Source organism: Schistocerca piceifrons, chromosome 3 (genome assembly GCF_021461385.2).
Source record: "Schistocerca piceifrons isolate TAMUIC-IGC-003096 chromosome 3, iqSchPice1.1, whole genome shotgun sequence".
Lineage (NCBI taxonomy): Eukaryota > Metazoa > Arthropoda > Insecta > Orthoptera > Acrididae > Schistocerca > Schistocerca piceifrons.
This window is the reverse complement of record NC_060140.1, coordinates 492,541,212-492,556,162: the sequence shown is the minus strand read 5'-3', so window position 1 is coordinate 492,556,162 and position 14,951 is coordinate 492,541,212. Positions and strand designations below refer to the sequence as shown.

The 14,951-nt window shown below is 42.3% G+C and overlaps 1 protein-coding gene across 1 annotated transcript; it reads left to right on the top strand.

Annotated features, from left to right (window-relative positions):
- The first annotated feature begins 259 nt into the window (after positions 1-259).
- LOC124789447 (cuticle protein 16.5-like) lies at positions 260-4,203 on the top strand. The gene is made up of 2 exons (XM_047256809.1): positions 260-298; positions 3,856-4,203. Exons 1-2 carry the CDS (start codon positions 287-289, stop codon positions 4,105-4,107), a joined length of 264 nt encoding a protein of 87 aa, XP_047112765.1. The 5' UTR covers positions 260-286; the 3' UTR covers positions 4,108-4,203.
- The last annotated feature ends 10,748 nt before the right edge of the window (positions 4,204-14,951 follow it).

Sequence of the window (14,951 nt, the reverse complement as noted above, 5' to 3'; positions counted from 1 at the left end):
ATGTATGGCATAAGTAACTTTGCGCACGCTTTTAGGGAACATTCTCGAAGGCTCTTAAGATGTCGCAACTGTAAACACATGTATTCAAAGGAACAGGGACGCGGCTGCCTGGTTTCGACCGTGTGTGGCCCACCTGATGGGCGTATCCGGCAAAGTGTTACGCAGAATGCTCGGCTGTTGGCAATGAGGCAGGTCCGTGGCGGGGCCGTGGGCAAGTATAAAAACCGGCGAGAGGCTGGTCCCGGCACAGTAGTCGCCAGCCGCTGACGTCACCACACCTCACAACATGTACAAGCTGGTGAGTGCCTCCAGAGACCGCTACACAGTAGACGCCAGTTAATACTACGACAGTCTCCATATACTATTAAACTATTTACCGCAGTGTACAGTGATTAGATAGATCTTGGCTGGGCAACCGGCAAACTGATCCGGCACGCGATTGATTTCCGTCCTGCCTACGAATTGTTTGTTGAATGGGTCTGACTATTTCAATGCTGTGTTTTGTTTTTCCATTCTTTCTGATATTAACATTAGTAAGTAACTGTTGTTCGTTGTTGACGTATTAAACTACTGCACCACTTGAAACTGAAGGTAGTTTATACTATACAAGCCTAGAGCCCGCTGCTTGGTTAGCGTAGACTGTATGGTCTGCAAAGAATTTTTTTTGTTTTTCAATAATCGAATATTTATGTTATCGACAAATTGCAGCATCTTCTAAACTTTTCACGCAGCTTAAGCCATTGGCGTCTGGTCTTTGCCGAATGTACTTCTGATGAAAAAGCGGTTATGTAGCCGGAGTAAGAGGTTCCTGTTAATCCTGTCTTTTGAGTTCTTGTGGTGATAATTCCACAAAAACTTCCTTTCCCTAACACATTCCTTCAGAAATCAAATATCAGTTTTCATTGATCTAGCATTAAATATGTTTTATATAACGAAATATTTTAATAAAAATTTTATCGCCTATTTCATCCCCTCAGCGGGTGAACTTCCAAAAACACTAAAGCATGTATTTACTTACTTCTAATCGAGAAATCAAATAAATTTTCCATATATGTAGCTTTAAAATGCTTTAGTAGTACTTTAATAATGTTTTATTTTCAAAGTAAAGTTTCACCCACTATTTTACTCCCTTAGTGGTTGACTTTCCAAAAATGGTGCAGCATGTATTTTTTATTTCCTACCAAGAAACCAAATACCTCTTTAAGTATTTATAGCAGTTTATTTAATACTGACATATTTTCAAAAATTCTTTCATTCTCCACTTTACCCCCTTAAGGATGGAATTTCGAAAAATCCCATCTTAAACAATGCCTACAATACAAGATCAACACCCCCGACCCCCAAATTTCCAGTTTCTATCATTAGCAGTTAAAATTTTTCGTCCCCCATTCCTCCCTGTTAAGGGTTGAATTTCCAAAAAAAAATACTGAAGCACGTATTTTTTAATTTTTATTTCTTTTTTTGTAACCAAATAGGGCAAATACCAATTTCCATAGATGTAGCTTCGAAAATGCTTTAATGGTTCTTTAATGATGATTTGGTTTCTGAAAAAGACTTCAGCCACTATCTCATCCCTATAGCTTTTATATTTCCAAAATCGCTGAAACACGTATTTCTTCGTTTCTAACGGAGAAACAACGTACCAATTTTCGTTGTTGTAACTTCAAATTTTGTTAATAGCGAAATATTTTCAAAAAAACCTTTCACCCTCTATTTCACCCCGCTAGTGGTGAACTTTCGAAGAATCCCTTCATGAATGAAGCCAACAATACATGAAGCATACCCTCTCGAAATGCCCGCATCTCGTGGTCGTGCGGTAGCGTTCTCGCTTCCCACGCCCGGGTTCCCGGGTTCGATTCCCGGCGGGGTCAGGGATTTTCTCTGCCTCGTGATGGCTGGGTGTTGTGTGCTGTCCTTAGGTTAGTTAGGTTTAAGTAGTTCTAAGGTCTAGGAGACTGATGACCATAGAAGTTAAGTCCCATAGTGCTCAGAGCCATTTGAACCTATATAACCCTCTCGAAATGTCAAGTTTCTGTAGTTACGAAATTGCTTTAGGCGATGGTGAGTCAATCAGTTAAAACATATCAGAAACGCGTGTTTTGAGGCATAATTCATTGGCGTGACATATAGGTAAAGTGATGCCATTGACATTGGTTCTTTATCCCATAAATGAAAGTTATAGTTCAGACTTAATGTGCAAGTGGCGCTGATGTCGCGTCACGTGACTAGGCGGCCAACGAGCTTAGGTAAGTTATGTGAATCAGGCCGTCAGGTCAATGAATGTAGGCCATGGCTGAGTTAGGTCTTCGTTCTGTGCTGAGAAACTTCTTTTTTTACATTTAAAAATGGCAAAGTATTTATCTCATCTTTAATGGTCTATTTCTCATGGCTGTTTCCCCATACTGTACTCATGGGAGACAGAGGAATGTGGTCTGTTTCCCAAAACCACCGCATACTGTAATTTACTCATGTCATACGTGAACCTTCTGTTCCTGGCGAATTTTGTTCACCTAAGAAACAGGATGCTATTCGTAAAAGTACTAAATGTTCAGAAAGAGCTATGGCCCTTTATTGTACACAATATATATAAATGACCTAGTGGCTAACGTTGGAAGCTCCATGAAGCGGTCCGCGAATGATTTTGCGACTTGTACCAAAAGGGCTGACAGTGGGAACAGAAATCGCTAGAACATACAAAAAGTAGAGGATCTCTGCTTTCTACAAGGATTTATAGTCGACTCTCAACATAAACAAGTGTAGCACATTAGTAGGCGGAAATATTCGTTGCTGTTTGATTACACGTTTGCATAACAATCACTGGAAGTGGTAACATCTATTAAATATCTGAGAGTATGCTTATATATATATATATATATATATATATATTTAAAATGGAACGACCACATAAAAACTAATCGTAGGAATGGCAGATGAGATTCATTGGAATATTACGAGGAAGTGTACTCACGACGGATGTCGCTTACAATGCCCTTGTTCGACTGATACTTCACTATACTCACGAAAAGGCCATGAAAGTAACATTAGAAAGGTTCAAGTTCGCATGGAAGCTTACCAACAATCATTCTTCCTAAGTACCATTCACACCTTGAACAGGAAACAGGTTAAGCGACAATAATCCACAAAACAACCTCCGATAATGTGTCTTGCAGAGTATAGATGTAGATGTAAATCCCACATTGTACAAGTATATGTACCACTCGTTATAAGGGTTGAATCAACTCCCATGGAAGCAAGCCTAGGGGCAAGTGGGATGTAACTTGCAATTCTTGTCAATCTTCCTACCACAAATCTTAGGAGTACCGTTGGAGGTAGACAAACGTTTGTAATACTTTACAAGATAATGCAGGCAGAAAGCAAGAAAAATTTTTCTGATGTTATTTCCATGCAGTTTATATCTTTAATCAAGTCTGTGAGATATCGTGAGGGAAGAATATGTTGGCCAAGTCACCACTGACTTCCAGGTAAGCTGTCCAGCCCCCACATAATTGAAGTATAACCACCATATGTTGTGGGCATTATATTATGTCACATATGCTCCGCAAAAGTAGCTTACACATATGAAAAAAATAATGTAGGAACTCATTTTCCACATTTCGCTTTAAATTTTTCCCGCTATAATGGACATGCAGGGCTGTAAAGGAAGGTATAGTCTCTACATAATGCGTGATATTAAAGTAGGGCATTCATAGAGGACCCTGGGTATCATTCTTGAGTCTCAGAATTGGTCGATTAACAAAGCACATACTTTTCAACATATTATGATACAAATTTCATTATCTATTAAAAATAATCATAATATTCTGTTGATATCGAACGCATTCTTTGTCGTCGCAGATCGTCCTCGCTGCCGTGCTGGCCGTCGCCGCCGCCGCCCCCGGCTTCCTGGGCGCGCCTGCTGTCGCCTACACCGCCCCCGCGGTGGCCGCCGCCCCCGTGGCCTACGCCGCCCCCGCTGTCGTCAAGGCCGCCATCGCCGCCCCCGCTGTGGCCTACGCCGCCCCCGCTGTAGCCTACGCCGCCCCCGCCTACCACGCCCCTGTAGCCTATGCTGCAGCTCCCGCCGTCGTCAAGACGCACTACTTCTAGGAGACGCACTTCATAAAGAGCCAACTATTTATTTACCCACTGTTTCGGTGACATGTGCACAACAATGGAGCAAATAAAGTGACTTTTCATGATAAATTATTGTTTATGTTTATTTATTCTGATACCAAGACGCTCATATTATCTGGATATGTCTGAGTAAGTCGTTTCATCTCAGAATTAAACTTACAGAATGCTCTCGCTTACAACTGACAACACACATAGCCTCTTTATGGAAATATCTCTACACAAGGCTGTGTTTAACTTGTTCTTACTTGAATGGAGGAGATTTCAAAGATCAAAATCAGTTACTTATGCTTCTGAAGCCCCTACTCTATGACAAGGAATATTTGCTAGTACCAGTATAGACAAAAATACAAATATTATGTGCTTCACAGCGATTAAAAATAAAATGAATGCAAATTGCCCTACTATCTCACTGACAAATTTCTCACTCTTGTTGTCATGTCTCTGATGCCTTACAGGATGCATGGGCAGGTTTCCATTAGAACCAGTAATGAAGACCAGGAAAATTCATAGAATTAGTGAATGAACCACCTATGCAGTACTCTAACGTACATTACGTGATCAAAAGTATCCGGACACCGCCCAAAACATACGTTTTTCATATTAGGTTCACTGTGCTGCCACCTACTGCCAGGTATTCCATATTACCGACCTTAGTAGTCATTAGACATCGTGAGAAAGCAGAATGGGGCGCTCCACGGAACTCACGGACTTTGAACGTGGTCTGGTGATTGGGTGTCACTTGTGTCATACGTCTGTATGCGAGATTTCCACACTTCTAAAGATCACTAGGTCCACTGCTTCCGATGTGATAATGAAGTGGAAACGTGAAGGGACACGTACAGCACAAAAGTGTACAGGCCGACCTCGTCTGTTAACTGACAGAGACTGCCGACAGTTGAACAGGGACGTAATGTGTAATAGGTAGACATCCATCCACACAGGAATTCCAAACTGCATCAGGATCCACTGCAAGCACTATGACAGTTAGGCGGGAGGTGACAAAACTTGGATTTCATGGTCGAGCGGCTGCTCGTAAGCCACACGTCATGCTAGTAAATTCCAAATGAAACCTCGCTTGGTGTAAGGAGCGTAAACATTGTACGACTGGACAGTGAAAAAACGTTGTATGGAGTGACGAACTACGGTACACAATGTGGCGATCCGATAGTATGGTGTGGGTATGGCGAATACCCGGTGAACGTCATCTGCTAGAGAGTGTAGTGCCAATAGTAAAATTCGGAAGCGGTAGTGTTATAGTGTGATGGTGTTTCTCATGGAAGGGGCTTGCACCACTTATTGTTTTAGGTGGCACTATCACATCGCAGGCCTACAATGATGTTTTAAGCACCTTCTTGCTTCCCACTGTTGGAGAGCAATTGGGGATGACGATGCATCTTTCAACGCAGTCGAGAACCTGCTCATAATGCACGGCCTGTGGCGGACTGGTTACACGACAATAACATTCGTGTAATGGACTGGCCTGCACAGAATCCTGGCCTGAGTCCCATGGAACACCTTTGGGACGATTTTATCGCCGACTTCGTGCCAGGCTCCATAGAACGACGTCGATACCTCTCTTCAGTGCAGCACTCCATGAAGAATTGTCTGCCATTCCCCAACAAACCTTCCAGCACCTGATTGAACGTATGCCTGCGAGAGTGGAAGCTGTCATAAAGGCTAAGCATGGGGCAACACCATATTGAATTCCAGAATTACCGACGGATGGTGCGACGAACTTGTAAGTCACTTTCACCCAGGTGTCCGGATACATTTGATTACATAGTGTAGCTGAGGCTACAGAGGTATTGGATCCTCATATATCGTAATAAGATGAGAGAAATTGCTATTTGCTATTGTAGTGTTGGGCAGTTGGATGTGAACAGCGCGTAGCGTTGCGCAGTTGGAGGTCAGCCTCCAGCAGTGGTGGATGTGGGGAGAGAGATGGCAGAATTTTGAGAGCGGACGATCTGGACTTGTGTCCATCAGAAAGAGTAAATTTGTAATATTGGATATCAGGATATAATATTGAACATTATTAAGGTAAATACATTGTTTGTTCTATATCAAAATCTTTCATTTGCTAACTATGTCTATCAGTAGTTAGTGCATTCAGTAGTTAGAATCTTTTATTCAGCTGGCAGTAGTGGCGCTCGCTGTATTATAGTAGTTCGAGTAACGAAGATTTTTGTGAGGTAAGTGATTCATGAAAGGTATAGGTTATTGTTAGTCAGGGCCATTCTTTTGTAGGGATTATTGAAAGTTAGATTGCGTTGCGCTAAAAATGTTGTGTGTCAGTTTAGTGTTGATCAGAATGAGTAAAGAGAGAAATGTCTGAGTACGTTCAGTTCTGCTCAGCTGTTTGAAAATCAAATAACGTAAGAGGTTTATCAGCACAGTAATTCATTAATTTTTCTAAGGGGACGTTTCACAGAAATAAATAACTTTCCAAGATACATAAAATACTGATGTCGAAGAATCGAACAAAGTTGTTAACTGAATGAAGGGCGATTTTAGTATCTAGCATGATCATGGATGGTAATAGAAAAAAATGTGCAAATGTGTGTGAAATCCCTATGCTTACACACTACTTAACCTAAATTATCCTAAGGACAAACACACACACCCATGCCCGAAGGAGGACTCGAACCTCCGCCGGGACCAGCCTCACAGTCCATGACTGCAGCGCCCTTGACTGCTCGGATAATCCCGCGCGGCGATGCTAATAGAAAGCATGGAGATTCCGGTCCACATGGGCGCATGAATCAAACGCGCCCACACAGGACTAAGCTCCATTTTCAGTCGTGATGCCAACTAAGAACAAAAGATTCCCTGTGCCTAAAGTCAACGTCGGGAAAACAAATTCATCGTCCTCGAGTCCAACCGAATTCCGTTTGCAGTATGCGATCTCACCAACAGATCCAAAGCAGCATGATGGGATACAGAAACCTGCTACCGTGTGCCCGAGCAGAACCAAGGCAAGAATAGGAGTGTTTTGGATCATAGAACCACTCCGAATTCAAAACGAATTCTCGTAGCTAGCAATTGATTGACCATCACAAACCAAAGACCCTCCCATGACGCACGTCTCGCATCCGGCTAGGTCAAAGAGCTATTCAAGGCAACACAGCATCGATAACAGGATATCTACGTGTTGGACTTTTTGATTAAGTAAGGAAGTATCTTAGCAACGTATCAACGAAACGAATCGTGGGAAAATCAGATGCATTTCGACGACATCAACAAGATTCATTTTTAAAGTATTTCATTCTCCTTGACAGTTGTGTTCTTTATTTGATTTTATTATCGGTAGAGTTGATGCAAGTCAAGCAGGCAAAATTATTTGGTCTGTTTGTAACGAATGAGTTTCGGCTACGTTTTAGACGAGTGAAGAATTTCTTACATTAGTTTTCTGTATAAGATAGTTACATGAATCATAGCAAAGAGACGGTTCTTCACGGAACATGCTGTATAGGACAGAGGTTACAAACTTTTATTCAAGAGCTAACATTTTGTTGACATTTCCCTTAAGCAGGGCACAGAAGAGAATGTAACGGAATTCATAGCACATTTGAGGTTTAATCCATGGGGACGTAATACAGTCGGAGGTAACATTCAAATGTGAAAAAAAGGGACGGTGATATTTTTTAACACAAGAGCTGCGCACTGTTTCACAGCGCGATTCAAAGACATGAGTAGTAATGTAATTCTCAGGAGATTAATCTGCTTTTCTTTCATTCCAGTTTCCAAATAGTGCGATTTTCATTTGTACCTGATACGCAACATGGAAAATCACCAACTGCCCGCACCATGAATTGCATTCGAGAATATTTAGGAGGGCTTTCGGGAGATACCAGTGATTTATAAAAGAAGCAGTGAATACAGTTCGTCCCATTTATAAGCTTAATGTCATATTACGTCTGAGCATAACTTAAGGTCAAATGAGTAATTTATCTATACTCAACAAGCTTTTTGTTTTGATTCCAATTTATTAATCTCTGTTCATACCAAAAGGGAAGAAATTAGTTTACACTTCCGTTAATACAGATTGTTTTATGTGGCAGGGTCTTCGCATTTGGTAAAACGGCACACAGATAAGGATATTAAATCTGCAGGCTGGAATCTTTATGATATTTTTGGCATAACTTTGCTATGTTTTCGTGTTGGAATCAGGCGTACGATCAATCTCTTCATCATTGAAACACAAAGAGAAGCGTATTGTATACGTATATATTAAAATACATATTAATCATCTGTTACTTTGCAGTCAGTCAAAGCTGACTTTCCGCTACATGGTTGATGTATAGTTATACTATAGTTATACTACTTACACAGTTGCGATAGAGTACACACCTGTAATATTCGTAAAAAAAGCAAACACTGTTTGCCGAAAAAAAGTAGCAACGGTGAGATAGAGGTCGCAGGTGTCAACACAACAGAGCGGAGCTCTTTTCCAAATTGGCTGTCGGTCTGTGCATGCTAGACATAGGACAGTGCTCATTTTTTTTAATTAATCTTGAACAATGACCACACAGTCGTCTTATAAATGCAAAAATACCTCAGACGAGAGGATTGTAAGGAGTACTACAGTTTTTAAATCTCGGAGCAAATTATTAGTACTGTTTGGCGGTAGAAATAAAGAATCGCTTCATAATGCTCCTATTACCACGGTATAACTTCGATATATTATTAATTTTGTGCCACAATGCCTTCTAAAATTTGTCAGTTTTTTGATCACATCTTCCAGTCTAGTCCTCTGGTTTTGCACTGTGAGATATATTTTTAGCTTTGCGTTTATAGTTTTGCACACTTTATGCACCATATGCAATTTATTTATCTTCTTTATTGTTATTTGGACTGAGACACAATTAACTAAGAGAGCTATACGGTGGAACACATACGTTGATTACTTCGCACAATCACATTTATTGAAGTAGTCCAGACTATAATGCCGTAGTTGATTGAATTTCTTGTTGAAACCATCAGACTGGTTCCCATCTGCGGAGGACATTTCAAGTGAGGATGTAGCTGTTTCGAATGTGCGATGCAGAGCCTTGTTCTCCGCTGGCTGATGTAAAATTCCATTTCCACGTGCTCCTGAGTAGAGGCGTGACGTCACCCAATTTGAATACTCGAGCGCATTGTCCGTTTCCGGTGTCTGTCGTCCGCTATTGCCGTCACCCCATGGTGGAAGGCTCAAATGGCTCTGAGCACTATGGGACTCAACTTCTGAGGTCATTAGTCCCCTAGACCTTAGAACTAGTTATACCTAACTAACCTAAGAACATCACACACATCCAAGCCCGAGGCAGGATTCGAACCTGCGACCGTAGCGGTCTCGCGGTCCCAGACTGCAGCGCCTAGAACCGCACGGCCCATGGTGGAAGACTGGCACACCACCAGAATCAAGATACGATTTAGTTTCACACCCTCCTTTTCCGATTAAAATTGGTGAGGTGTTTAGTAATCTCTATGGCTTCCCTGTATAGCCAGTAACAGTACCCACTCGTGGCTACCAGTACCTGGCTCTTATCAAATCGAATCCGACTGTCTCCCCGCAGCAAACCATGTGCCGCATTATGTAATCTGCCTGTTTCTTCCCCTCTACAGTCGTCCTTACGTTCTTCTACTTGTTTTTCGACCGTTCTTTTAGTAGCGCCCACATATGTGGCACACATTTTCCCAGAATATTTAAACAAATGTGGCGTATCCGGCCGCGAAAACTTACATTTTGCTAAATCGCAAAAAATCATTCTCAAAAAGCCGCTTTGGGGTTAACGTAGTAACCTGCTTTGCTGTGCCATAAGCGTCGTTGGACAGTCTTGGAGACCTATTGACTGTATAGCATTATTGCGTGGTTAGAGGAATCACAATCAAGGGAATGCATATAGGTCCTCTACGCGTACAGCCGATCTCGTTATCCTCAAATTTAAGTACAGCAAAAAAATGGCTCTGAGCACTATGTGACTTAACTGCTGTGGTGTTCAATCCCCTAGAACTTAGAACTACTTAAACCTAACCAACCTAAGGACATCACACACATCCATGCCCGAGGCAGGATTCGAACCTGCGACCGTAGCAGTCGCGCGGTTCCGGACTGCGCGCCTAGAACCGCTAGACCACCGCGGCCGGCTAAGTACAGCAGCAAAGTAAAAAATAAGTAAAGAAGGTCAAAAATTCTTGTCAGCCTGTTATACAATGTTTGCAGAGGATTCATCCGTAAACATTGGCGCTGCAATAGTACAAATTTGTTGCGAAATTCAAGAAGACTTGTAATTCATGAAAGCGTAGCGCAAAGATTGGCAAATCACTTTCAGAATAAACAAATGTAATACGATGTTCGTTAATATGCGAGAAGATTGCATATCGAAGACTACACCAACCTCACATAGGACTCACACATGTCGACTATAAATTACCAACTCGTTTTCAGCAAAGGGATTTAAATCTGGTAACTCACGCAAATGTGCCTGGTGACGTGGAAAACGTTTTATTTATTTATTTGAAAAGGGTCGTGGTTTTCAGTCTTCTAAGCGGTTTGAAGTGACCCGCTGGTACTTACACCAGGCGTACTCAACTGCTTGTTAGCTATATTCCTTTCTCGGTCTTCCCCTATAGGTTTTACGACCTATAGCGCCTTCTGGTACTATGGAAGCTACTCTATGATGTCTTCACACCTATTTTATTATTCTCTCCCTCATTCTAAGTTGACAAATTGTATGGAAGTATCTGGGTTTTTTCTTAAGTCGTGTCCCCATTATCAAGCACAACGTCATATCTAGATACATGATAGAACCAGAGATTAATTGCTAAAACCCTGTCATTAGCCAACGAAGAAAGCTGATTACGAAAATGGAGACAGACGGATTCTTGGGCATTGTTCGAAAATCTGGATTCCTTGCGAAAAACAGAAGATATAGAGAAAATTCAAGAATAGTTAACGGGATATGTCACATGTTTGTGAACTTAGTGCGATAGCGTCATACGTGCTTTAAGAACCAACAATGTGGAGTGAGAAGAGGTAAACTGATGGTGCGCTATGTATGCTCCACACACCGTGCAGTTAACTGCAAAGGACAGAAGTAGATGTTCGTGATCGCTTGGTTCAAATCTTTCATTTGCAACACTCTACGGCTCTATACGTTTCCTGATAGCAGGTTCATGTTAAAATATGTCTTCCGTCATCAGCTTTTCCACAGAGGTACATGTTTTGCCATAGAGGTGCCAGTGCATTTGTATGGGTTAATTCTAGCATCATATTCTGTGAGAAACTATGTCTGCAGTAGCTTTCAAATCGTGAATAGTATTCCCAAAATTCGGTATCACAGAGGTAACTTGGGATATTGTAGCGTTCAGTCCGATGCAGTTCTGCACACTAGTCTCCGGTCAAGTTTTCATCTCTGCTTAACTATTGCAACCAATATCCATTTCATCCTGATTACTTTAGTCAAACCAGGATCTCTGCCATTTGACAATTTCTTGGTGTCTCACAATGTGTCATATTAACCGATCCCATTGCTTAGCTGCACGATTTACCCATCAAATCTTCCGCGTTTTCTGTACTGCAACTTTGAACACCTTCGTTCTCTTGTCTGGACAGTTTATCGCCCACATTTCCCTTAGGACAAAGGTAAACTCGAGACAAACACCGCTGGAATCGAATTTTTAACAGTTTGATTTATTTTCAGAGTTAACGAACTTCCCTTTTTCTGAAACGCTTTTCTTGCTATTCTTAGTCTGTATTTGATATCATCCCTACTTAACCATCATCAGCTATTTTTCTGTATAGGTAGTGAATCCCATGTACTACTGTTGGCGTCTAATCTAATTCCCTCGGCATCACCTACCATAATTCTATTACATTCCCTTACACTTGTCACACTTACGTTAATAATTATCTTATAACCTGTTTTCAAGACACTGTCACCTCAATTTTAATTATCTTCCTGGTCTCTGGAAACATCATCCGCAAACCTGAAAGGTGTTACTTCTTCTCCCTGAACTTTTAATTCCTCTCCATAATTCTGATTAGTTTCCTTTACTGATTGCTCATTATACAGACTGAATACATAGGGAACGGTGTAGAGCCCTATTTGATTCAGTACTCAATTACCACATGCGTGCTCTTCGACTATTATAAGTGAAGATATATTTCTTAACGAAATCTTGGGACAGTCTTGACGTGTCTTGTCCATAGGTCGCAAGCGTAGAGTTTGGTGCTTTGGAATAGGTGAACACAGAGGTACTGAACACAGAAACGTAGGAGAAGCTATCTGGCGAACACAAAGTGTGAGGCTGCCCGGGCACGTGAGGTTACGCAAGCAGAGTGACCACGGCGCCACAAAAGACTTGAGCTGTCCGTCACCGCTAGACGGCGCCTTGTTTCGTTTTATTGCTGCTCCGCACAATAACGGACGGTGGATTACATCCGCCTCGGCTCGTAAATCACGGGCCGCCGGGCGTCAGTCAGAAGGGCGACGAGTGTGTCGCAGCGACTCCTTCACGCCCTCTGGCGGCGGCCAAGGCCGCGTGCCCAGTGAAAGTGTTCAGGGGCGAGGCCGGCCGCCCGCCGAACGTCCCGTGGGAGCCACCTCCATCTGCGTTGCGGACCTCCGCCAACAAGATCGGGAGGAGGTGATGGCAGCGGACCCACATCCTGCAACACGTACAGTTCCTTGAGGGACTGATGTCTGCCGATGCCTAGCATAGGCATCGACAACATATTTCAATCGATATTGGTTTCTCCACAAAGTCACCCTGCCGACTAACACTTTTCTCACAACGAAAGACCAGTTTGTTGATACTGTCTGCTTGCACCGCTGCATCATTATCGAAGTGAATTCCTCGGAGATGTTCTTTAAGTCTTCCAGACAGTCAAAAATCGAAGGGGGCAAGTCGGGACTGTATGGAGCAGAATCGATGTCATTGAATCTGAGGCGTCGGATCCTTGCAGATCTCGCAGCGCTCGTGTGTGGTTTGGCATTGTCATACTGAAGGAGAGGGTGCTGCATGTGTGGAAGAACGAAACTAGATTACAGTCCGCTGTTTCTCACGCACACCGCCATGTTACGTGGTACGATTTGGAGCTCTTTAGAGGCAGAGGGCTGCAAATATGCAGGCATGTAGAGTAATGATGTAGAAAAAACATTTATTTCATTTAAAAAGTTTTAAGAGTTCCCACATAGAAGATTCGGAGGCATTACTTTTCAGCACGCCCTCGTGATTGTAGCATCCTGCAGATCCCCTGTAGGAAACGTTACTTATTTATGACCAATCTAGATGCATTAATGAGCTGCCTGTCATAAATGTTCAGTAGTCTGTGGGGATTTCAGAGTATTAGGAGCAGCCAAACGAAAACGAGACAGATGGAAAAAAGTAAGTAAGCTGTTTATTCAGTGAGATTACAAAATTATCAAATTTGCACAGACATACGTTTTTATTTAAATGGTGACAAGTTTAAAAAAAGCAAACTGCTATGCATCTTTGAGCGTTCTGAAATTTCATAGAGCTACAGTAGTAAGCCGCTGGAAGAGAGCAAACTGTTTTTTAATTCGAAAGTACTTAAACGTGCACTTCTTCTTCCGAAGCAAATCGACGACCACGAATGTGTTTCTTTAGGATTCAAAAATATGGAAATTTCAAAGGGAGAGAATGGGATGGAGCCCTTTGGTAAAATGTGAGGGGGCATTATGATGCAACAGAATGATGCTGCCCGCTAAAATTCCTGGGACTCTGGACCTGAATTTCTTGAGAATGTCCACGTAACACTCTGTCTCAATTATGGCACCGTGTTCCAGGTAGTCAATGAGCAGTGGCCCTTGCAGTCAAAGAAACGTTCGTCATGACTTTCCCTGAGCTGGTGTGTACGTTTTTGGAGTTTTGTGGTGGGGGTGAATCTATGTGCTTCCATTGTTGGCTCTGACACTTGCTCTCGGCTAAAAATTATGACACCATGTTTCATTTACTACAACAATACGGGACAGGAAACGACACTCTTTATCGTGATACCGTTACAGGTGCTGAAGTGATCTGTTCAGCTTCTGCTCGTCCGTCCGACTGCAGTGAACCCACACCGCACAGATTTTCGGAAACTTCAGATGCTCTGCCATGATGGCGTGAGCGGCTCCATGACAAATGTCCAACATAAACCGAGTCTTCCATGGGCTTTTCTGAAGGCAGCTTCCATTGCATCAGTTAAAGAAGGAGTAACGACATGACGAGCCAGTGTTGTTACAAATCGTATATTCCAAGCGAACTCTAGTGAACGTAACTTATTGTGTGCGCCATACAGAGCAGACGTTAAGGGATAAATTTCACTTCCTGGCACTCCTTTCGCATTATACCTCGCTGTTGCGAGGTCGGAAGCACACAGGACTCGCTGACCTCACGTCAAGAACGTCTGACAGGCAGATGGCACAGCAGTGAACGTTCGTGTTGTTCCTTCGTTATTCCCATTAGAGGGCGTTTCTATCCACATACTTATTTGTGTTATCAAAGTCTGCACCGTGTTCATTCTATGATATGTCTCGTTTTCATTTGGCTATCTCTTACAGATTTCTTGAAAGATGGATACTGCTGAAAAAATGGACTGGAATCTAATTACATTAGGTACTTTTCCGTCTCACGTACAGCAAGTATCACACTGATCGGAAACATTTTTATAGACATTGGTCAGGCTGAAATAGTTTATGTCCACCTAACTGTTAATGGATTTTCTGATCACGATCAACAATTAATGAAGAGAAAGAAACAAAAGAGAAAGAAATAAACAACATAGCATCTGGCAGCCCTGAGGCGGGTTCATTTAGAGCAGGGAAAAC